At 36.3% G+C, this 21,516-nt stretch overlaps 1 protein-coding gene across 1 annotated transcript in view; it reads right to left on the bottom strand.

Moving 5' to 3' along the window:
- The window catches only part of LOC150088116 (ubinuclein-1-like), a 195,229-nt gene that overhangs the window by 54,478 nt on the left and 119,235 nt on the right, over nucleotides 1-21,516 (bottom strand). Inside the window, exons 6-7 of the mRNA XM_090370027.1 lie at nucleotides 20,660-21,056; nucleotides 13,993-14,060 (exon numbers count right to left, since the gene is read on the bottom strand). Of these exons, the coding sequence (XP_090226153.1) occupies nucleotides 13,993-14,060; nucleotides 20,660-21,056 (465 nt within the window). The remainder of the gene's footprint in view (nucleotides 1-13,992; nucleotides 14,061-20,659; nucleotides 21,057-21,516) is intronic.

The following is a 21,516-nucleotide window of genomic DNA, read 5'->3' as shown; positions in this document are numbered from 1 at the left end:
TTGAATAGGTATTTTGCATCTACATTAACACATGAGGAATTCTTTAGGGGTGAAAATGCCAGAAGTTTCTCAAGCTCCAATGGGGAGCTAAATAACTTTGTGAAAACTGAAAGGAAAGTGGAAGAAATACTGAAGCTGAACATAAAAAAAGCACCTGCAATGGGTGGCAACTATCCAATCATATTAACAGAGGCAGCAGAGGATGTAAGCAAGCCTTTAGACATAATTATAAGAGCATCCTTGGATTCAGGAGGAATTCCTATGGACTGGAGATGTGTAAATGTATCTCCAATTCATAAAGGGAGATCAAAAGATGACATTACTGATAAGCTTGGGGGGATACAAGGACTAATAGTTTAACAGTAGCCGTAGGCAGAGGTGAAGGTGATTCTTGCACAACTTCTATTAGAATAAGTAGCGACCTGGAGCGTGGGGTGTTGGGGGTTTCAGGGATGGGTGGCGGTCATTGTGGAACAGGTGGGTATATGGGATGTGTTAGGGTAACAAAGAATAGGAGAAGGAGCATGTATGCTTGCATATATACCAATGTTAGAAGTATAGTAAATAAATTTGATGAATTTGAAGTGTTGGTCAAGACATCAAAGGCAGATATTGTTGGGATATCAAAGACATGGTGTCACACTGATATAAGGAATGCCGAACTGGAATTTAGAGAGTACAATGTGTACAGAAAGGATAGACAGGATAGGAAGGGAGGAGGTGTTATGCTGTTAATTAAGAAAAACATAAAATCAAAAGAAGTGCATCCAGTTGATATAGATGAACAGTGTACTGTTGAGTCAGTCTGGTGTGACATAAGCACTGCGAAAGCAAAAATAAGAGTAGGAGTGTGTTATAGGCCTAATGACTCAAATGAGTACAATGAACAATTGTACAGAGAAATAGAGTGGGCTAGTAAATCGGAATGTCTTATAATGGGGGATTTCAAATTCCCAGATATTGACTGGAACTTGTGGGTTGGGCACTCACACACTAGTAAGACTTTCGTGGATTTATTGGATGATTGTTTTCTGCAGCAGCATGTTCGAGAGGCAACCAGAGAAAGTAATACTCTTGATCTGGTTATCAGCAGTGATCATTCATGTATTAGGAATTTGCAGATAAAAGAACCACTAGGTGGCAGTGATCACAGTGTACAGATGTGGGATTTACTTAAAGATTTAATTACCATCAGGGGTAAAGGAAAGGGTTTTTGCTTCCGTAAAGGCGAGTACAGTGGTCTCCGACAGTTTTTAAATTCTGTACAGTGGAATCAACTGATGATGTTACCAACAGTAAATTCTAAGTGGGAAGCATTCAAGGAATTAATCGTGGATGCTACTAAAAGTTTCATACCTATTAAGAAATATTGTTCAAGGTTTAGGCCTAAATGGTTGTCAAATGAACTAATGAGACTCGTAACAGAGAAGAAAAATGCATGGGATGCATACAAATTAATACTTGACACAGAAGCCTATGATAGCTACAAGCTGATCTGTAACCAAGTTACAAAGGAGGTTAGGCAGGCGAAGGCAGATTACTAGAAATCCTTGGGAAAAGATGCTAAGAAAAACAGCAAGGATTTCTTTACTTATATAAACTCTAAAAGGAAGGGGATGAATCTGATTGGTCCACTTGACATCGATGGTTCGACTGTTGTTGATCCTGCTCAGATAGCAAACAAACTGAATGAGTATTTTGCATCTACATTCACACGTGAGGAATTATTAAGGTTGGAAAATGGCAGAAGGTTATCAAATTGTAGCAGGATACTTAATGATTTTGTAATAACTGAGAGCAAAGTGGAAGAGAAACTGTTGAAGTTAAACATAAGAAAAGCACCAGGGGTGGATGGGATCTATCCAGTTATATTAAAGGAGACGGCAAAGCAACTAAGCAAACCCTTAGCCATAATTATGAGAGCATCCTTGGACTCAGGGGAGGTTCCCACGGACTGGAGATGTGCAAATGTATCCCCAATTCACAAAGGGGGATCGAAGGGTGACACGAGTAATTACAGACCAGTTAGTTTAACTTCTGTTCCGGGTAAAATAATGGAGTCGCTGGTTAAAGATGCATTGCAGGATCATCTAGACAAGACTGCAGCAATAATTCAGACACAGCATGGGGTTGTTAAGAGAAAGTCTTGTCTGACAAATTTGATTGGCTATTATGATGTGGTTACAAAGGAACTGGATGCAAAAAATAATTTTGATATCATATATTTGGATTTCAGGAAAGCTTTTGACACTGTTGCGCATGGAAGACTATTGTATAAATTGGAGCAAAATGGTATTAAGGGTAAGTTGCTACAATGGATAAAAGGATGGTTAAGTGGGAGAAGACAGAGGGTGGTAATCAATGGGTGCTGCTCTTCGTGGACTAATGTTATTAGTGAAGTCCCACAGGGTTCGGTGTTGGGTCCACTGTTGTTTTGTATATTTATCAATGATATTGATGAAGGTATATCAGGCTTAGTGTCGAAGTTTGCAGATGATACAAAGGTTGGCAGGGTTGTTAATGACAGTAATGGCAGTGTGCTACTGCAACAGGGTCTAGATAATTTGGGCAGATGGGCTAAGAAGTGGCAACTGAAGTTTAACCTTGACAAATGCAAAGTACTGCATATGGGTAGAAGTAACCCCAGAGAAACATACCAACTGTGTGGTACTACACTTAAGGTGGTAGAAAATGAAAAAGACCTGGGAGTAATTGTGCAGGCAGATATGAAGTTTTCTGAGCAATGCAGACAGGCTACCAGGGCAGGTCATGGGGTTTTGTCAATGATATATAGGAATTTTGCTAGCAGAGAAAAGGAGGTGATTATCCCTCTGTATAAGGCAATGGTCAGGCCACGCCTTGAGTACTGCGTACAGGTCTGGAGGCCTCATTTTAGGAAGGATGTAGATTTACTTGAGCATGTACAGAGAAGGGCAACAAGATTGGTGAGGGGAATGAAGGGATCCTCTTATCAAGAGAGGCTTAAGTTCTGCAAATTGCAGTGGCTGGAGACTAGGCACCTGCGCGGTGATCTGATTGAGGTGTATAAGGCCTTGAATGGGTTCAGCACGCTGAATTCTGATGGGATCCTTCCACTTGTTCAGATTATGAACCTAAGGGGGCATAAATTCAAATTAAGAAAAGACAGATGTAGATTAAATGTGCAGAAATTTGCCTTTAGCCAGCGGGTGGTTAATTGCTGGAACAAACTTCCATCTGTCGTTGTGGAAGCTGATAGGTTGAATAAATTTAAGAAGGAACTGGACAGGCATTTGGAGGGAATGGTGTGATTTTTTTTTTTTTTTTTGGTTGATGCTGCATAAGCTCATACATTTGCTTTCTTGCATCACATGCCACTACTACTACTACTACGAGTAATTATAGACTTGTTAGCTCAAGATCCGTTCCAGGGAAAATAATGGAGTCACTGGTTAAAGAAGTAATGCAGGACCATCCGGACTGGTATGCAGGTATATTGCAGTTACAGCATGGATTCGTTAAGGGATAGTATTGTCTAACCAATCTGGTAGGTTACTATGATGTAGTGACTAAGGAACTGGATGCAAAACATAAATTTGATATCATATACAATGGAACTTCTATTTAATGAATTTTTCTATATTACGAATCTTTTCACAAAACATTGCACCTTGAAACGAAATTACATGTAAAATTAACCCCATATAGTGAAGTGTTAGTCTCTCTATAACAAATTTTTAAAAAAATTAGTAAAAGCATTTTTGAAGATTTTCAAGCATTTACTGCTAAATAGCTGCTCAAGTATACGCCTCCTTCCCTCCGAAATTGTGCATTAACATCTGGAATTAAATAATCATCCTTTTAGTGAACACTTGTGGCCATTGACATCCATAGGAGGGTCTTTGTTTCATTTTTGTTACAGTTATAAAACCAAATGGGTTTTCTTAAAAGTGGTTATAAACTTTACAATAAATAGGGTAGATTTGTAAATTGATGTTGGCTAAGGAGAAAATGAAATTCGCTGTGGTAAACCTTTAGCATGCTGTGGCGGCAATACATAGAATGCTACCATAGTCGGTTTTTAGTAACGCCTGCTGAGTGACATTCGCTTCTCACCTCAACCGTTCCATGTGACCTTCCTGTCAATCATTATATGATCTGTCCATTCTCATCTAACTGGACTCCCAGTAGATGGATTTATGATTTTTTTATTTTATTTTGTTCTTTTAGAACAATTTGTCATCAATCACACAGGCTATATGTTCTTGTATTTTTTTTTCTGAAAAGTAACATACAGCAGACATTAATCATAAATTTTCTTTTGTGTATATATGAATGAAGGCAGAATAAAAGAAATTCAAAAAGTCACATATTTCTTCAAAGTGATTGATAGGAAAGGTCACGTGATACTGTTGAATTGGCAAGCGAACATCATTGAATAGGCAGTACTAACAATTCACTATATGGCCAGCGGAGCAAAGTTTGCGGTGTATGTATCGGCAAGAGCTGCAGTCCAGTAATTTTTACAATTGCGGAAACAATGTCGAAGAGAAAGTGTTTAAAGTATTAATGATAAAGCAAAGATTGTTATGATATTGACCAGGATTTTAAGAAAACAGATGTTGTGGAGAAATATGGCATACCTGCAAGCAGTTTATCTACGATTTTAAAAAATCGAGAATCAATTTTAAATGCAATTGAAGGAGGAGCAGACAAGAAGCGAATTAAGTTGTGTATATACGAAGGTGTTGATAAAGCTGTTCTAAAATGGGTGCAAATGATACGTGAAAAGAATATACCAATATTGGGCCCAATAATTAAGCAACAAGCTCTGAAATTTGCACAGTCGCTTGGACATAAAGAATTTAATGCAAGCACTGGGTGGCTAGATAAATTTAAGAAGTGCCACAGAATTGTGGAAAAGGTTATTTGTGAAGAAAGTGTTAATGTAAGTGAAGAAGATTGCAACAGTTGGAGGAACAATACCTTAAAGAATATTTTGGAAGAATATGAACCTAAGGATGTTTTTAATGCTGACGAAATGGGTTTATTCCTTAAATGTTTACCGAATAGAACACTTGCTTTTAAGGATGATAAATGTTTTGGCAGAAAACAAAGCAAAGAAAGAATAAATGTGCTCGTTGGAGCAAATATGACAGGAAGTGAAAAATTAAGACTTTTAGTCATTAGAAAATCAAAAAACCCATGATGTTTTAGAGGCACAAAATCTTTGGCAGTTGACTACACCTTTAATAAAAAAGCATGGATGACAAGTGATATTTTTCAAGAATGGATATTAAAACTAGACAAGCGTATAACAAAAGAAAAAAAGGAAAATCGTGTCGGTAACTGACAACTGTCCGGCACATCCTGCCAGTATTTCTGCCAAACTTAAGTGTAAGTTATGTAAGTTATTTTTACCACCAAACGTACCGTCAAAACTCCAGCCGATGGAACAAGGCATCATTAAAAATTTTAAATTTCATTATCGAAAGAGAATAATAATGATGACTGTCAATGCGTTATCAGAAAATAGAAACTTGGAAGTTACAATTAATCTTAGAGATTGCATCTCTGAACTGGAAAAAGTTTGGACAAATGATGTCACTGAATACACCATTCAAAATTGTTTTTTGAAACCGAGATTTGCATTGAATACAGAAGTCGAACAACAACTGGATGAACAAGATGAACTGCCCCTTTCACAACTAAAAAACTTTGACATTATTAGAATCGTCTGGAAACATCGAAAATGAAACAACACTGGATAGTTATGCTTATGTAGATCAAGATCTGACTACAACAGAACATCCAAATGAAGATGAAATACTGCTGAACAGTGTTAGACACGACCATGATCATGAAGAAATTAACAATGACGCTGAAGACGCATGACAACCCGTAGAAAAGCCAACTCGCAAAGAAATGATTCATGCTTTTAAAATTGTTCGTATGGGTCTACAGTTTTGTGAAAATGTTCCTGATAATGTTTTTAATGCTCTGAACAAATGTGCGGTTTTCTTTGAGAATCAGACATTTTTTAATTGTACTGTGCAAACGAAAATTACAGATTTTTTTTTAAATTTGTGATACTTACCGGCGAAAATTGTGTAAACGTAATTTAAATAAGTGTTTTTGAAATAAAATACATTAAAAATAAATGTAGATTCGTTTTCATTTTCTAATTAGATAACAATTTCTAATAAAAAAGATATTCTCTGTATAACGAATTTTTTTGCTGGATTTATCGAATTCGTTATAGGGAAGTTCGACTATACTTGGATTTCAAGAAAGCTGATACTGTTGGACTTAAAAGACTGCTGTATAAACTGCAGTACTGTGGCATTAAGGGCAAGTTACTGCAATGGATAAAAGAATGGTTAAGTGAAAGAATACAGATAGTGGTTATCAATGGGCACTGCTCTTTGTAGACTAATGTTATTAGTGGAGTCCCCTGGGTTCAGTCCTGGGCTCATTGTTGTTTTCAATATTTATTAACGATACTGATGAAGGCATATCAGGCTTAATGTCAAAGTTTGCAGATGATACAAAAGTTGGAAGAGTGGTTAATGACAGTAATCAGGGTTGGCTACTGCAACAAAATCTAGTAAAATTTGGTCAATGGGCTGAAAAATGGCAGTTGAAGTTTAACATTGACAAATGCAAGGTACTGCATATGGGTAGCAGTAATCGCAGAGTAACTTATCAACTGTAGTATACTACACTCAGGATAGTGGAATATGAAAAAGACCCGAGGGTAACTGTGCAGTCAGATATGAAATTCTCTCAGCAATGCAGACGTGCCAGAATATCTCATGGGGGTTTTGTCGATGATATACAGAAACTTTGCTAACAGGGATAAGGAGGTGATTGTCTCTTTGAATAAGGCCATGGTTAGGCTGCATCTTGAATACTGTATACGGGTCTAGTGGCCTCACTTTAGGAAGGATGCAGATCTGGTGGAATGGGTGCAGAGAAGGGCAATCAGATTAGTGAAGAGAAAAAAAAGGGTGCTCTTACCTAGACAGGCTTCATTTGGGGGGAGGGGGGGAGAAGATCTTCTGGAGACTGGGCACCTGTGGGGTGATCTGATTGAAGTGTTTAAGGCTTTGAATGGATTGAGCAAGCTGATGAGATTCTTTGTCTTGGTCAGACTGTACACAAGGGTGCATAAATTCAAATTGAGGAGGGATAGTTGCAGAAGTTTGCCTTTAGCCAACAAACTTCCATCTGATGTTGTGGAAGTGAATAACATGAATAAATTCAAGGAAGAATTGGACAAACTTTGAGGGGGGTGGATAGGTGAAATGGGAAGTTTTTTTTTGGCTGATGCTGTATAAGCTTTTTTTCTTACTTCATTTGTCACTACTAATACTAACACTCTTGCACCGTGCTATCAATTGACCACTTGGTCAAATGACACCAAACAGGTATTATAAGTGGGTTATCATCTCACCAAATGATCAAGTGATTGCACATTTTTTGCTAACTGAATGACAGTCCATTTGTTACAAAAATGGGCCATCATTTGATGTTAAATTCTTCTCATCTCAACAAGATGTCTCCAGTCACAAGACTGTAACTGATGGATATTTTCTGGTTGTCGGTCCATTTTCAGTACACTCTAGGGCAATGGTGTCCAACCTATGGCCCGCGGGCCGGATCCAGCCCGCGATTAATTTTTATAAGGCCCGCGGGGAAAGTGAACTAAAACAGCATCGACGGCCACTGCACGTACAAGCATGCAAGTCAAACAGGTACATGTGGTTCAGGGCAGTCATATGTATGCTAAATACAGTTATGTATTTTGATATAGCTTGTTCATTGCGTTGAATTAATTATTAATCTGTATTGAATTTAAAAAAAATCATTCTTAAAAATGTTCCAAAGAGGGAAAATCGATTTGCAGTGTCGTGTTTTTGATCCAAGGTGGACTGAAGACTATTTCTTCATTGATTACCACGAAAGAGCAGTGTGTTTGGCGTGTTAGGAGACTGTGTAAGTTTTTAAAGAATATAATTTAAAACGACACTGATTCCAATCATAAATCTTACGATCAATAAAGGAATGCTGCAAAAAGAAGTGTTCAAAGTTACAAAACGAATTAAGAAAACAACAAAACATACTAAAAACGTATCAGTCAAGAAATTTATCTGCTGTACATGCCAGTTATCAAGTTGCACATTTGATCGCTTTTGAAAGTAAACCATTCAATGATGGTGTATTTGTTAAGCGTTGTTTGTTAAAAGCTGTGGAAGAAATTTGTCCGGAGAAACGAACAATGACACAAGACATTAGTTTGTCTTGACAAACAATTATGCGAAGAGTAGAAGATATTGGAAAGAATTTGTTCGAACAACTTTTGGAAAAATAAAACAAATGAAATATTTTAGTGTGGTACTGGATGACAATACTGATGTAAATGACACAGCCTAACTCCTCATCTTCATACATGGAATTAATGATAATTGCGGAACAACTACAGGTGAAAATCTTTTTTGAAAATTTTTGCCAATCTATCAAAAAGTTAGGATTAAATATTAAAAACCTGGTAGGAGTCACAACTGGCAGTGCAAAAAATATGATTGATAAAAACATTGGGCTTATAGGTAGAATAACCAAGATAATGATAGATATCGGAGCTGAAACTCAGATTGGAATTCACTGCATTGTGCATCAAGAAGCTCTTTATGGGAAAGAATTGGATCTCCAACACTTTATGAAGTGGTTATTTCAATTGTAAATTTTACAAGATCACATGGCCTTAATCTGGGTGTTGAAAACATCACCGAATGTTTCAACACAGAATAAGGGAAACCAATAAAACAACTATCAAATATGGAGAGGCTGTTTGATCTTGAAATTCATTCATACAGTTCTAGCCATTTAAATGCTCTTAATTTAAAACTACAAGGGAAAGGAAAATTGGTCTGATTTGTTTGGTGACATGAAATCATTTCAGAATAAGTTGTTATTATTAAATCCCAGTTGAGCAAGACAATTTAGTTCACTTTGAATGTTGTACTGAGCTAAAGGGGAAACACATTTTCAAAGAATCGTTGCCTTTCATTATTACAATTACTTTTTCACAAGTTTGAAAGTCGATTTTCTGATATAAAATCCCATGAAAAAACATAAGCTTTTGTTTGAGAACCCATTTACTTCTATGGCTGAAAACTATAATCCTAGATTGCAACTTTAAATTATTGATTTTCAAGGCAAAATATGATTCAAAAATAAGTATATAGACTGCAAAAATAAACTATTTGAATTCTACAAAGCTTTCCCATCTGAAGATTTTCCGCTAATAAAAGAAAATGCCATGAAAATGGCTTTGTTCAGATCAACGTATGATTGCAAGCAGATTTTTTTCATTCGTAAAATCAAATAAATATTTCAAAAGAAACAGAATAATAGATGAGCATTTTTTTTTTTTTTAAATGAAAACCCCAAACACAAGAGGTATTAGAACCTATAGTAGTTCTGCTGTGTGTGGGTTGGAGGTTGAGAAGACGAAAGAAGATATTTGTTGACATTAGACTTGAGCTTCTGTAGAGTGTAATTTTCAGGAAATACGTAGGAAGGACGGTTGTTCCAGAAAACGGCAGTTGAATGAATAAATGAGGAAGATGAAAAATTAGTTTGAAGTCAGACAGTAAATGGATATTGGCTGGTGGCGGCACGTGTTTGGACTGTTTTGAAAGAGAGCGGGAATTATAGAAGCCAATTCAGAAGACCCATGGAAGTATCTGTAGAAAAGGCATGCAGCAGAAACAGTACGTCTATGAGACAGCAAGTGGAGAGACTCTGTTAGAGATGAGCCATTAATTAATTAACTATCCTCTTCTGAATGGAATCAAGAACCTTGAGAGAGGTTTGGGGGGCACTGCCCCAGAGGTGGGAGCAATATTCCATGCTAGGGCAGATTTGCGATTTGTACAGCTGTTTGGAAGAAAAGTAACGCTGACAGCGAAAGAGAAAACCAAGTTTTTTAGATGCAAAGGAAGCAATATTTGTAATGTGCTTGTGCCAAGAGGGATTAGAAGTCAGAGTAATCCCCAAAAGAGATACAGGTGACCCCTAGTTTAATGCTGATAATTCGTTCTGGAAAAACAGAGCGCAAAGTGAGCGCTGCATTCCCATAAGGTAACATATGTATTTATGAGTTGCTGTCGGTGCCACAGGATATTTCCTAATCAATAATAAACGGTAGTAAAAAGATGTACAAATGTCGGTCAAAATATTTAATATTCAAATATTTGTACATATAAAATATTCTGTATTACATATGTATATAAGTGGTAACTACTTACGTAATTATGTGGTAACTACTTACGTATCAAAATTAAACTTAAAATTCCAATTAAAATCATGAATTGAATTGATCTAAATTGATTTTAATTGATTTAATTTAATTGATGAATTTAATCATGAGAAATGTGAAGATTTTGGGTTGAACTTTGGTCCACTTCCAAATAAACTAAAAGGGATTATATTAATTTTAAATTCCCCGCAGCATTACCAACCAACAATAAAGTCAACCGATCCTTCGCCGCTTTGAAACCTGGCATGTTTTTTTCTTCTTTCAATATGAAACTTCTTTTAGGCATTCGTTTCCACACCCACACAAGTCCTGCTTCATCTATGTTATAAACTTATTGAGAAGTATAACACATAATACCCCTCTTCAATAATTTTAACAAGTTCTTTTTTGGAAGTTTCAGCTCCTTGATCTATCCTTGCTGCTTCTCCCTGGATTTAAACTCTATTCAACCAGCCCTTATCAGTTTTAAATGGTTCCACATTTTTTTTTTTTTTAGGTGAGTTTTCTTCAGATAATCATATTGGCTAATATCTCTCTCTCTCTCTCTCTCTATAATATTTAACTTAACTGAATTCTGCATTGGATATTATCTTCAATAAAAATTAGTTAAAGTCTTTGATTTTTAATCCCAATAGCCGGCCTAGCCCTAGTTGCTTGCAGTGGAACAGATATTTCCCACTGTTAAAATTAATTCTTTATTCTTTTATAATTGTTCTTACAGTTAAAGTTGCAAGTCCTAAATTATGGCACACATCCGCTTGTCATTGACCGGAATTGATTCGCTTCAAAACGTCTAATTTAAATTTCGAATTCAGTAGTATTTTTCTTACATTTATAGTCTTCGTACTGCGCCCAGATGTTGCTTTTTCATTCTGATTGGCCATTATTAACTCTTCGAAAATGTAACTGCGTTGGTTGCATTAATTATGATACAATGTTCAAGTAAACTGTCCATTACGCACAATGTCTAATACTGTACTGAGTGATGACTAGACTTCGGATAAATGCATATAACGCAAATATTACAAGCAATATACTTGATAATTTTTTTTAAAATGTTGATCTCAGAACTACGTAACAAGTCATGTACTGCAATTAAATTAGCGTGCAAGAAAATTTCACTGAGTGTGGGAAAATTTCTCAAGTCGACGTGGGAAACGTTTTAATGCTGTTTTGCTATTCATTTTCAAGCTATCGACTCCATCAAATGAAACGATTTCGTTAAATATGCCAAAAATTCAATCTGTAAAAGAGCGTTATAGTGATCTGTGACAGCGGTATAGTCAGATATGGGTTATAATATAAGAACAGCATTATAGCGAATCAGTGTAAACCGAACCGCGTTATAACAGGGGCCTGCTGTATATCATCTTGCCTAGAAATCGGAGTGTCACAAAAGATAAGCATTGGAGCAGAAGAATTCTTTTTGCGAGATATAAGACAAGACTGAGTTTTAGAAGGAATGAAATTAAGTAAGTTGTCTTTACCCCACTAAAGAATTACCTGGAGATCAGCATTTAAGGAATTGAAGCTGATTGAGCAGGGCAAGATTTCTCAAATTGGAAAGTGAAATGCAATGTGCTATCATCAGCAAAACTATGGATAGGATTTCCGATCAATGAAAGAAGGTTATTAATATACAAGAGTTAAAGAATGGAAGGAAAGAACTGAACCTTGGGGGACACCAGCATGAGTAGTGAAGTTAGAAGACAGAGAGCCATCTACCAACACCCTCCGTGAGCGGTCACAGAGAAAACTGGATATCCAATTACAAAGAACAATTGGCAAACCATAAGATGGAAGCTTGTTTAGAAGATCTTTATGATAAACACAATCAAAAGCCTTTGAGATGTCGAGAGCAACTGCTTGTGTTTCACCCAACTTTTCCATTGAATTTGTCCATAAATTAGCAACATAGGCCAGAATATCACCCGTGGATCGACACTGACAGAATCCATACTGGCGATAGTTGATCAGATGGAAGGTTTCTAGATAGTTTAAGAGTTGGCGGTTAAGTGATTTCTCCATTACTTTAGAAAGAATAGAAGTAATTTGATGGGTGGGATTTGTCACCTTTTTTAGAAACTGGCTGGATATGAGAAAAATTTCCAAGCACAAGGAAAAAACACCTTTGGAATAAGAAAGTGAATAAAGGTGGCATTGAACAGGAGTAAGTTGAGGAGTGCAGGTTTTGAGAACAAGTGGAGAAATACCATCAAGACCTGGAGCTCCATCAAGAAATACCATAAGGACATAACCTTCATTATGTATTGAGATTGGCGTCAAAAATTTGCAACCAAATTTTGCACAATTATTTAAAAATATACAGTCTCAATCATCTCACTAAATGTTAAGTTTTGTCCAGTAAATGTTATTGTGTATTGTACTTAATAAAATTTTCGAATATTTAAATTTTAGGTTTATCATTATATTTATTTATTTGCCTTAATATTGAAAAGTAGTGATCCTTTTCAGATTGTAAATTTTCTAAAATGAGCATTTAAAAGCAAAATGTAAAGTATTTCAAACAGAAACAAAAGTGAAGTATTTCAAACAGAAACAAAAGTGAAGTATTTCAAACAGAAACAAAAGTGAAGTATTTCAAACAGAAACAAAAATAAAAGTATTTAAAGAAAGCAAACAAAAGTAAGTCATATTTTTATAATTTTAATAATATCTAAAAAATAAATCACTGACATATCTGTTGCACATAAGTGCTAAGAATTTGCATTTTTTTTTTATATAACTTGAAAAGGAAAAAAAAATAAAAAAATTTATGAGTAACAAGATATAGAGAATGTGACAATTTTTTCTTGAATCACTCTGTATGGCCCGCAAAACAAATCTAACTTTCAATACGGCCCCGGTACGGGAAAATGTTGGACACCACTGGTCTAGAGCATTGCTGTATAGTGGCAGGCAGCAGTTTCTGTGATACTTTTTGTATTGGCATCATCCATGGCAGCTTAGTCAGTACAATAAGATCATTAACATGCCTGAGTTTGATTAAAGCCAATGGCTGGAGGAATTTCTAAAGTTCTCTTTGATCATGGCTGTAGTTAGTCAATCTTATGCAGAGAGGGATAAATTTTTTCTTGTGAGTTTTCAGGTTTTTCAGCTCATACATCATGTAAATTGGGCCATGAACACACACTTCTACTGACTTAATTATAAATGATACCAAGAAATGGGGACAAATGGGGTAATTTAAAGGTCAGCTAAATAGGCAACTATCTCAGGAGGAAGAGACAGAGGCAGTTTATTTTATTCTTTTGTCATTTTAATTTTTAGGTTGGTGCAACAATAGTTTGATATTTCCTTTAACCATATGGCGATATGGTTAATGCTAATATTAATGAAATACATTTTAATAGCACCAGAGCCAAGCTCGTTGTAGTGCAATTAAAATAATGTGATATTTGCATCTGCACATACAGCATCAATTTTCATGCCAGCTCTCTCACGGAACTATACACACAATCCATCAATATCTGATTATATACTTTATGCGATCTGGTAAGAAATGCGATGCTGTCACAGAGCAGTTATTCTTTGGATGGAGGGGGGGTGTACCTAATAAATTGGCCACTCCGTGTATGTAATCAATGGATTTCTTTCAAGTTCATTAGCAATACATAAACAAATCAACCTTTTAAACATTATTTAAAAAAATATTAAAAACATTTTACCTGAGAAGCATTTTGTTAACATCATCACTGAAAAATTTACATTTGCCTTCGCCTGAATTATATGCTGCCTGAAATATAAGGATTTCATATAATTTTACTACATAAAAAATAAACTAAAATAAAACTTATAAATATTAAAACAGGCAAAAAAATGTTTGGATTTCAGAGCAAGAAATAGAGCTCAAGACTTAATTGCACATATACTATAAAAGAGGAAAAATACAAATTTAACACACCCAAATAACATTTAATGTTACACAATACCACAACTAACAAAACTCTATGAAAGTTAAAAAATTAAGTAACATGAAGCAAGGCTATTAGGTATAATAAAGTTAAACAGTTAATAATTACTTGTATATGGTATCATGGTATCAAAAAAAAATACAAAGAAAACACACTGATCAGTTAAGTCAAGTATATCAGATAGGTTTATTACACACAGCATTCTTCATTATATTTTTTCATTCTATTTCTATGATATATATATATATATATATATATATATATATATATATATATACACACAAGTTCTAATCAAAGCAGTTCTATGGCTAAATTTATTACAAAAGAAGTGGTGGAAGCAGAGGAGTGCCACATTGCTAGTTTTAACTCTTCCCAATCCACTGAACTAGTAATCAGTAGCATGTATTCAGAAATGCCTTTGTAAAGGAGGCTACGGTGATCTGAGACAGTATGTAAATTCTATATGGTGGGACCATATAGGTGGTGATGATGTTACTAACAGCATATTTAAAATGAGAATCATTCAAAGAATTAATCTTGGAGGCTACTTGGCTTTTCATACCAAATAAGAAATATTGTTCAAGGTTTGGGCCTAAATGGGTGTCAGATGAGACATGTGGCAGAGAACTAATGAACAGATGAACTAATGAGACATGTGGCAGAGAAGAAAAATGCATGGGATACATATAAATTAACAGGTGACACGGAAGCCTATGATAGATATAAGCTGATCTGTAACCAAGTCACAAAGCAGGTTAGGCAGATTATGAGAAATCTTTGGCAAAGGATGCCAAGAAAAACAGCAAAGAGTTCTTTACTTATGTAAACTCTAGAAGGAAGGAGCTGAATCAGATTGGTCCACTTGATATTGATGGTTCAACTGTTGATGATCCTGCTCAGGTAGCTAACAAACTAAATGAATATTTTGCATCTGCATTCACACATGAGGAGTTATTCAGGGAGGGGAATGCCAGAGGTGTATTCAACTCTGGCAGTAAGCTAGATAATCTTGTAATAACCGAGAGTAAAGTGAAGGAGAAATTGTTGAAGATAAACATAAAAAAGGCATGTGAGGTGGATGGAATCTATCCAGTTATATTAAAGAAGGCAGCAAAGGAAGTAAGCAAGCCCTTAGCCATAATTATGAGAGCTTCCTTGGACTCAGGGGAGGTACCCATGGACTGGAGATGTGCAAATGTAACCCCAATCCACAAAGGAGGATCAAAGGGAGACAGATAATTACAGACCTGTTAGTTTAACTTCTGTTCCAGGGAAATTAATGGAGGCACTGGTTAAAGAAGCATTGCAGGATCATCTAGACAAGACTCCAGTTATAGCTCGGACACAGCATGGGTTTGTTAAGGGGAATTCTGGTCTGACCAATTTGATTGGATACTTTTTTTTTTTTTTTTTTTTTTATGTGAACCCCAAACACAAGAGGTATTAGAACCTATAGTACTTAGTACCGTGCTTGGGTTGGAGATTGAGAAGACGAAAGAAGATATTTGTTGACATTGGACTTGAACTTATGTAGATTGGATACTGTGATGTGGTCACAAAGGAACTGGATGCAAAGAATAATTTTGATATCATATATTTGGATCTTATAAAGGCTTTTGATACTGTTGCACAAATTCCAGCAGTGTGGCATTGGAGGTAAATTGCTGCTATGGATAAAGGGATGGTTGAGTGGCAGAAGACAGAGTGGTAATCAATGGACACTGCTCTTAATGGACTAATGTTATTAGTGGAGTCCCCATTGTTGTTTTCTATATTCATTAATGATACTGATGAGGGTAGATCAGGCTTAACGTCCAAGTTTGCAGATGATACGAAGGTCAGCAGGGTTGTTAATGACACTAATGACAGTACGCTGCTGCAATAAGATCTAGAAAAGTTGAGCAGATGGGCTGAGAGGTGGCAACTGAAGTTTAACATTGACAAATGTAAAGTACTGCACATGGGAAGCAGTAACCCCAGAGTAACGTATCAACTTTATGGTACTACACTGACAGTGGTAGAGAGTGAAAAGGACCTGGGGGGGGGGGGGGGGTAATTGTGCAGGCAGATGTGAAGTTTTCTGAGCAGTGCAGATGGTCTGCAAGAGCTCATGGTGTCTTGTCAATGTTATACAGGAATTTTTCTAGCAGGGATATGGAGGTGATTATCCCTTTGTATAAGGCAATGGTCAGGCCACACCTTGAGTACTGTTTTTTTTTTTTTTTTGGTAGTTGTTGGCGCATAGGCTTCTGTGGCCATAATGCACCTCCTAAGGTTTTTGCAGTACTTTGATCCAAGCCCAAGGCGGGAATCGAACCCGCGACCTTTGGGTTGCCAAGCAGGCACTTTACCCACCTGGCTTGAGTACTGTATACACGTCTGGAAGCCTCACTTAAGAAGGATGTAGAGCTGTTGGAATGAGTACAGAAAAGATTAGTGAATGGAACAAAGGGTTGCTCTTATGAAGAAAGGCTTAAGTTTTGCAAATTAGTGTCTGGAGACTAGGCACTTGCGAGGTGATCTGATCGGGGTGTATAAAGCCTTGAATTGTTTGAGCATGCTCGATGCTGATGGAATTCTTCCTCTTGCTCAGAATAATCTCCCAAGAGGGCATAAATTCAAATTGAGGAAAGACAGTTGTAGGATAGATGTGCAAAAGTTTGCCTTTAACCAGCGGGTGGTTGATTGCTGGAACAAACTTCCATCTGCCATTGTAGAAGTTGATAGCTTAAACAGATTCAAGGCAGAACTAGACAAACATTTAGAGCGAGTGGATGGGTGAAATGCGAAGGATGTGTGTGTGTTTTTATGTTTTTTTTCATCATGTGCCCTTGCTAATAACTTAACCTAACACAATTCCATTGAAGGATTCTTTCCATTAAGCGATTTTGTTGGTTGTTTTTTTTTTTGTCTGATTTTTAGTTGTGGCTTCTTTGTATTGATCAATTTTTGCTTTATCGTTCTTTGGAAAGAAGTGACATGTCATGCCTATGTCATCGGTCACGTGAAGTTATAAAATTCCATCATCTGAATCATTCTGTTAATCAATATCCATTCCAGTCAAAACAAACCGATGGTTTCTGTCACTTTTGGTTTTGTTATTGGAGGCACATCAGCTGAGAATGGTAATTGGGGTATTACCAGCTTGTTCAATTTTTTTTTTTTTTTTTGTAGTTGTTGGCGCATTGGCTTCTGTGGCCATAATGCACTTCCAAGGTTTTTGCAGTACTTTGATCCAAGCCCGAGGCGGGATTCGAACCCGCGACCTTTGGGTTGCTAGGCAGGTACTTTACCCACCCGGTTAGCCCGGTTGGCCAGATTTTTGTTGTGAAGCTGTTTGGAAGTAGAGAGCATGGAATATGCCCAATTAACAATCGACATATTTGAAGGAACTGTAGCATCTGTTTGAATACCTACTGAGTGAAAATGTTGAGCAGCTGTGGCATATGTATGCTTTGGCTCTGTTTTGATTATTTGTCTTCTTGCCTCTGAATATGTGATGTTGTTCACCACTATATTTCTGGATTTTTTTTCCTTGCTTCCACAGTTCACATATTTTAGAGTAAGCCGGGTGATTACCCTTACAGTTTGGGCAATGATAAGTAGTAGCAGTGCAATCAAATTGTGCTCCTTTGGTCCACAATTAGGACATACTGCCTCACCTCAACATGCGGTTGGGAGTGTCCGTATGTTTGGCACCTGTGACACCAGATTGGGTTTGGGATGTAAAAATGGACACAGCAATGGAGATAGCCTCACTTTTAGCTTTCCTATCCTACCAATGTCTGCTAAAGCAATGATACTGATGAGGGTTGTGGGAACAAGAATAATATCTTTCTGAGTCATGATTCTCTTGCTTGGATGACTCTTTGTTCACGTAGCTCTTGAACAATTTCCTCCTCTGATACAGTTAATAAGTCCCATTCTGCAATTACTCCCTTTGAGGAGTTTAGGGTGGCATGGGGGAGTAACCTCTATTGGTTATTCACCAAAAGTAGTCGGCTTTAATAACTTTGAAGAATGTTGGGATTTCGTGGTCTCTATCAGAAGATCCCCAGACTGGAGTTGCCCTACTGTTTTCAGTGAACCTGCAGAAGACTCAATTGCATGGTGATAACTTACTCAAAGGCTGGTCTGATCGAGAGTACAGAATGAGGAATGCTGGTATTTCCTCTTGGCAGGTTGTTTAACATTTTTGGTTGAGAAAAGTCATTTTCGTTGTCATTTATATCTAGTCTTGAGTGCTGTTGTTGTTCTTCAAACAGGCCTCTGAGGTTGGGTATATTCATACTGTGGATTTTAGTGTTTTGCACCAACCTTGCATAGAAATAAAAACAAAGGAAACTGGACTTTTAATAACTGTGTTTATAATAAATTATAATAACCTGTATTTACAATAAATTTAACTTTACGATAAACTATACATATAAAATATTAAAATCTGCTACATTATGAACAATAAAATGCATTAAAATATACTAAGTTAAAAGCGATAAAAAACCATGGCTTTCAAAGGCTCCAGCCTTCTTCTTCAGCGGTATTTTCTTATTCTGCAGTACATCTTTAAATATCAGCAGGTTTATGGTACTCATCACGTGTTTCATTCTCACGTGTTCCGTTCTCTTGCGTTGTGGAACCGGAAGTGGCTTGAGCGGGAGTCATACGGAACCGTTCATCCCTTCTGAGGATAGTCGCCTCAAAGAGGGGATGAATCCACGTACCTCTATCTCTATTAATGTTGCTTGTAGAACAGATCCGCAAACTCTCGAGCCACTTACGGTCCCAGAACTTATGCGCCCGATCGGTGATGATAGCATCTTCCGGGGAGATCTGGTGCTGCTTCTCCCAAAAATGCTCGGCCACGGCGGACTTGCCATACTCCGCATTTCTTATTGCCTTAGTGTGTTCCCCCAGACGATCTTTGAGACGGCGTTTTGTTTTATAATTTATTATAAACACAGTTATTAAAAGTCCAGTTTCCTTTGTTTTTATTTCTACGCAAGGTTGGTGCAAAACACTAAAATCCACAGTATGCTGTTGTTGTTGTTTGGTTTTTAGGAGCATTAGCAACTAAGGCCATATTGCTCCGGGGATATGAGGTGGTCATTCCCTGACCTTTCCGCATCCTCTGTATTTGGTGGTCACAGGCTCGAACCCCAGTCTACTCAAGAAGCGTGTGCTACGCACTGCTGCTCCTGCCCACCTGGATACGGAGGCGCCAGTCTTGAGTGCAATGGCTCTAAAGGTGGAAACAGTGTTATCCACTATGATAGGGGGTTTCTTCTCCCAGGTTACTGGCCCTGCCACAGGAAGGCAGGAGCAGTGCCATTAGAGTGACCAATTGGTATAAAAGTTATGTTAGTTTAAAGGTAGAAAAAAAAAAAAAAAAAAGATAGTTTTCTTTCCTGAAACATGCTTAAAATTTGTAAGACTAAGGCGACTATTAATTAATAGGAAAGTAAGAGAACTTTTAAAACTGAACAAAACTATATATCTTTCAGAAAATGCTCTAGAAATCACCCAGAGAATCACTTCATCACTATAATGCTTGGCACCTGGGGCCCATGAAAGTATACATGCACCTGTTCTTACACTTAGTTATCCTAACGCAGCCCATGTATTTACTTGTTTCATGACGATGTTCAGCAGTTCTTTAAATCCCCAGCACCTTGCTTTCAAGGCTGCTGCTTATTCCAATAACAGTGCGAGAATCACTTTCATCTTTGCCTGTGGCTAGTGTTAATCTTTTAGTCTGTGTATTGTGTATTCCCCCACAATTGCATGTTATAAGGTTTATCTGTTTTGTAAAGAGAATTAAAGTTCTTCCACAAAAAAAATTACCCTTCTATTTATCGAGACTTAACAACTAAATCAACATAAAAACCCAGGGCCTATCCACTTACAGGTGAAAACTGTTATTACCTATCACAAAAGCCCTAATTGTTACAAAAACAATACAAAATATTTTTAACAAAGTTATTTTTTTTTTAAATATTATTTTTTAATTTATAGGCAATCAAATAAATGATTTACAAAATTATAACTGTTAATCAAACAAAAATTAATGTTCAAAATGAAAGAGTTCAAGTGAAAGAGACATTTTCACTTTGGCTTCATTGTAAATGGCAAGCTATAAGGGGGACTCTGTATATAATTTATCAGGATGTAGGTAATTTAATATGCCCTCTTAAAAAGTTTAACTATTCTTCCACATAAGAAGGAACCATAACATTCTGAAACATCTGGAGACTAATGTATTATTATAGTTAGGAATTCATTAAATATTTACATTATTATGCCCTTAAATAGGGTAGTGTGTTTTTTCATTAGAAAAATTAACATAATGCATTCATCTGAACACTTCATTAATTTCTGATTATATTAGTATTATAATATTAATAAATAAAATACTCATACTTACCAATTTTAATTTTGACACCAAATCACTCAAATCTGAAGGAAGATTATCTGGCAGTTTTGGCGCATTAATAAATTCGACTTGAGAAATTTTTGCTGTTTCTTCACCATCACTACTTCCAACTAAAAGACCACATGATCCATTACTCTTGTCTTCTTCAGCTACTTCTGCTTCATCTGCTGCAGCTTTCACTACAGATTCGATTGCTTCCGTAATTGTGGATTCAAGCTTAACCACTGATAAATCTCTTCGATCATTATAAATTTCATTAAGTATTAAATTCTCATCAACAGGCATCACCGAATGATGAAATTGCTCTTTTTCTTGCTGAACCTGAGCTTTGTGCTGCAAAAGCATATCGGCAACTGTTGGTTGTCCCTTTCTTTTTATTTTTAAGGCACTAGAAATTTAAAAAACAACCTATATGAAATATCAATTATGAATAAATTAAAAGATTTAAATACAAAAAAGAAATTTGACTCAAAACTTTTATGCTAAAATACCTATCAATACAGTATTTTTAAAGACTTGTTTCAAGGGATTCTTTCCCTTTAGCAGTTGCAAAGCCTCCAGCTGCTACACACAGAGAATGCATGCATAATCAACATACCCATAACTTTAAGAAAGTAAGATCTGATAAAATAAAATTATCAGTGCACAATTTTCTTTTTTTTTTTTTTTTTTTTTTCAGAATGGGATTCCATAACTTTTCTCCCAAATTAATAACAATTAATCTGATTTTGGCAAAAGCATAAGTCTTAGGCTTCCTTGCACCATATGGTCATTACTAATACTAAGCCATGTATTTCATTAAAGGAAAAAAAAAATGAAGTAATAACAAATTAGAAACTGTTCAATCT

This window comes from Mastigoproctus giganteus, chromosome 3, assembly GCF_048544385.1.
Source record: "Mastigoproctus giganteus isolate SK-2022 chromosome 3, ASM4854438v1, whole genome shotgun sequence".
NCBI lineage: Eukaryota > Metazoa > Arthropoda > Arachnida > Uropygi > Thelyphonidae > Mastigoproctus > Mastigoproctus giganteus.
Note: the sequence above shows the minus strand (reverse complement) of the source record. Positions and strands in the feature narration are given on the sequence as shown.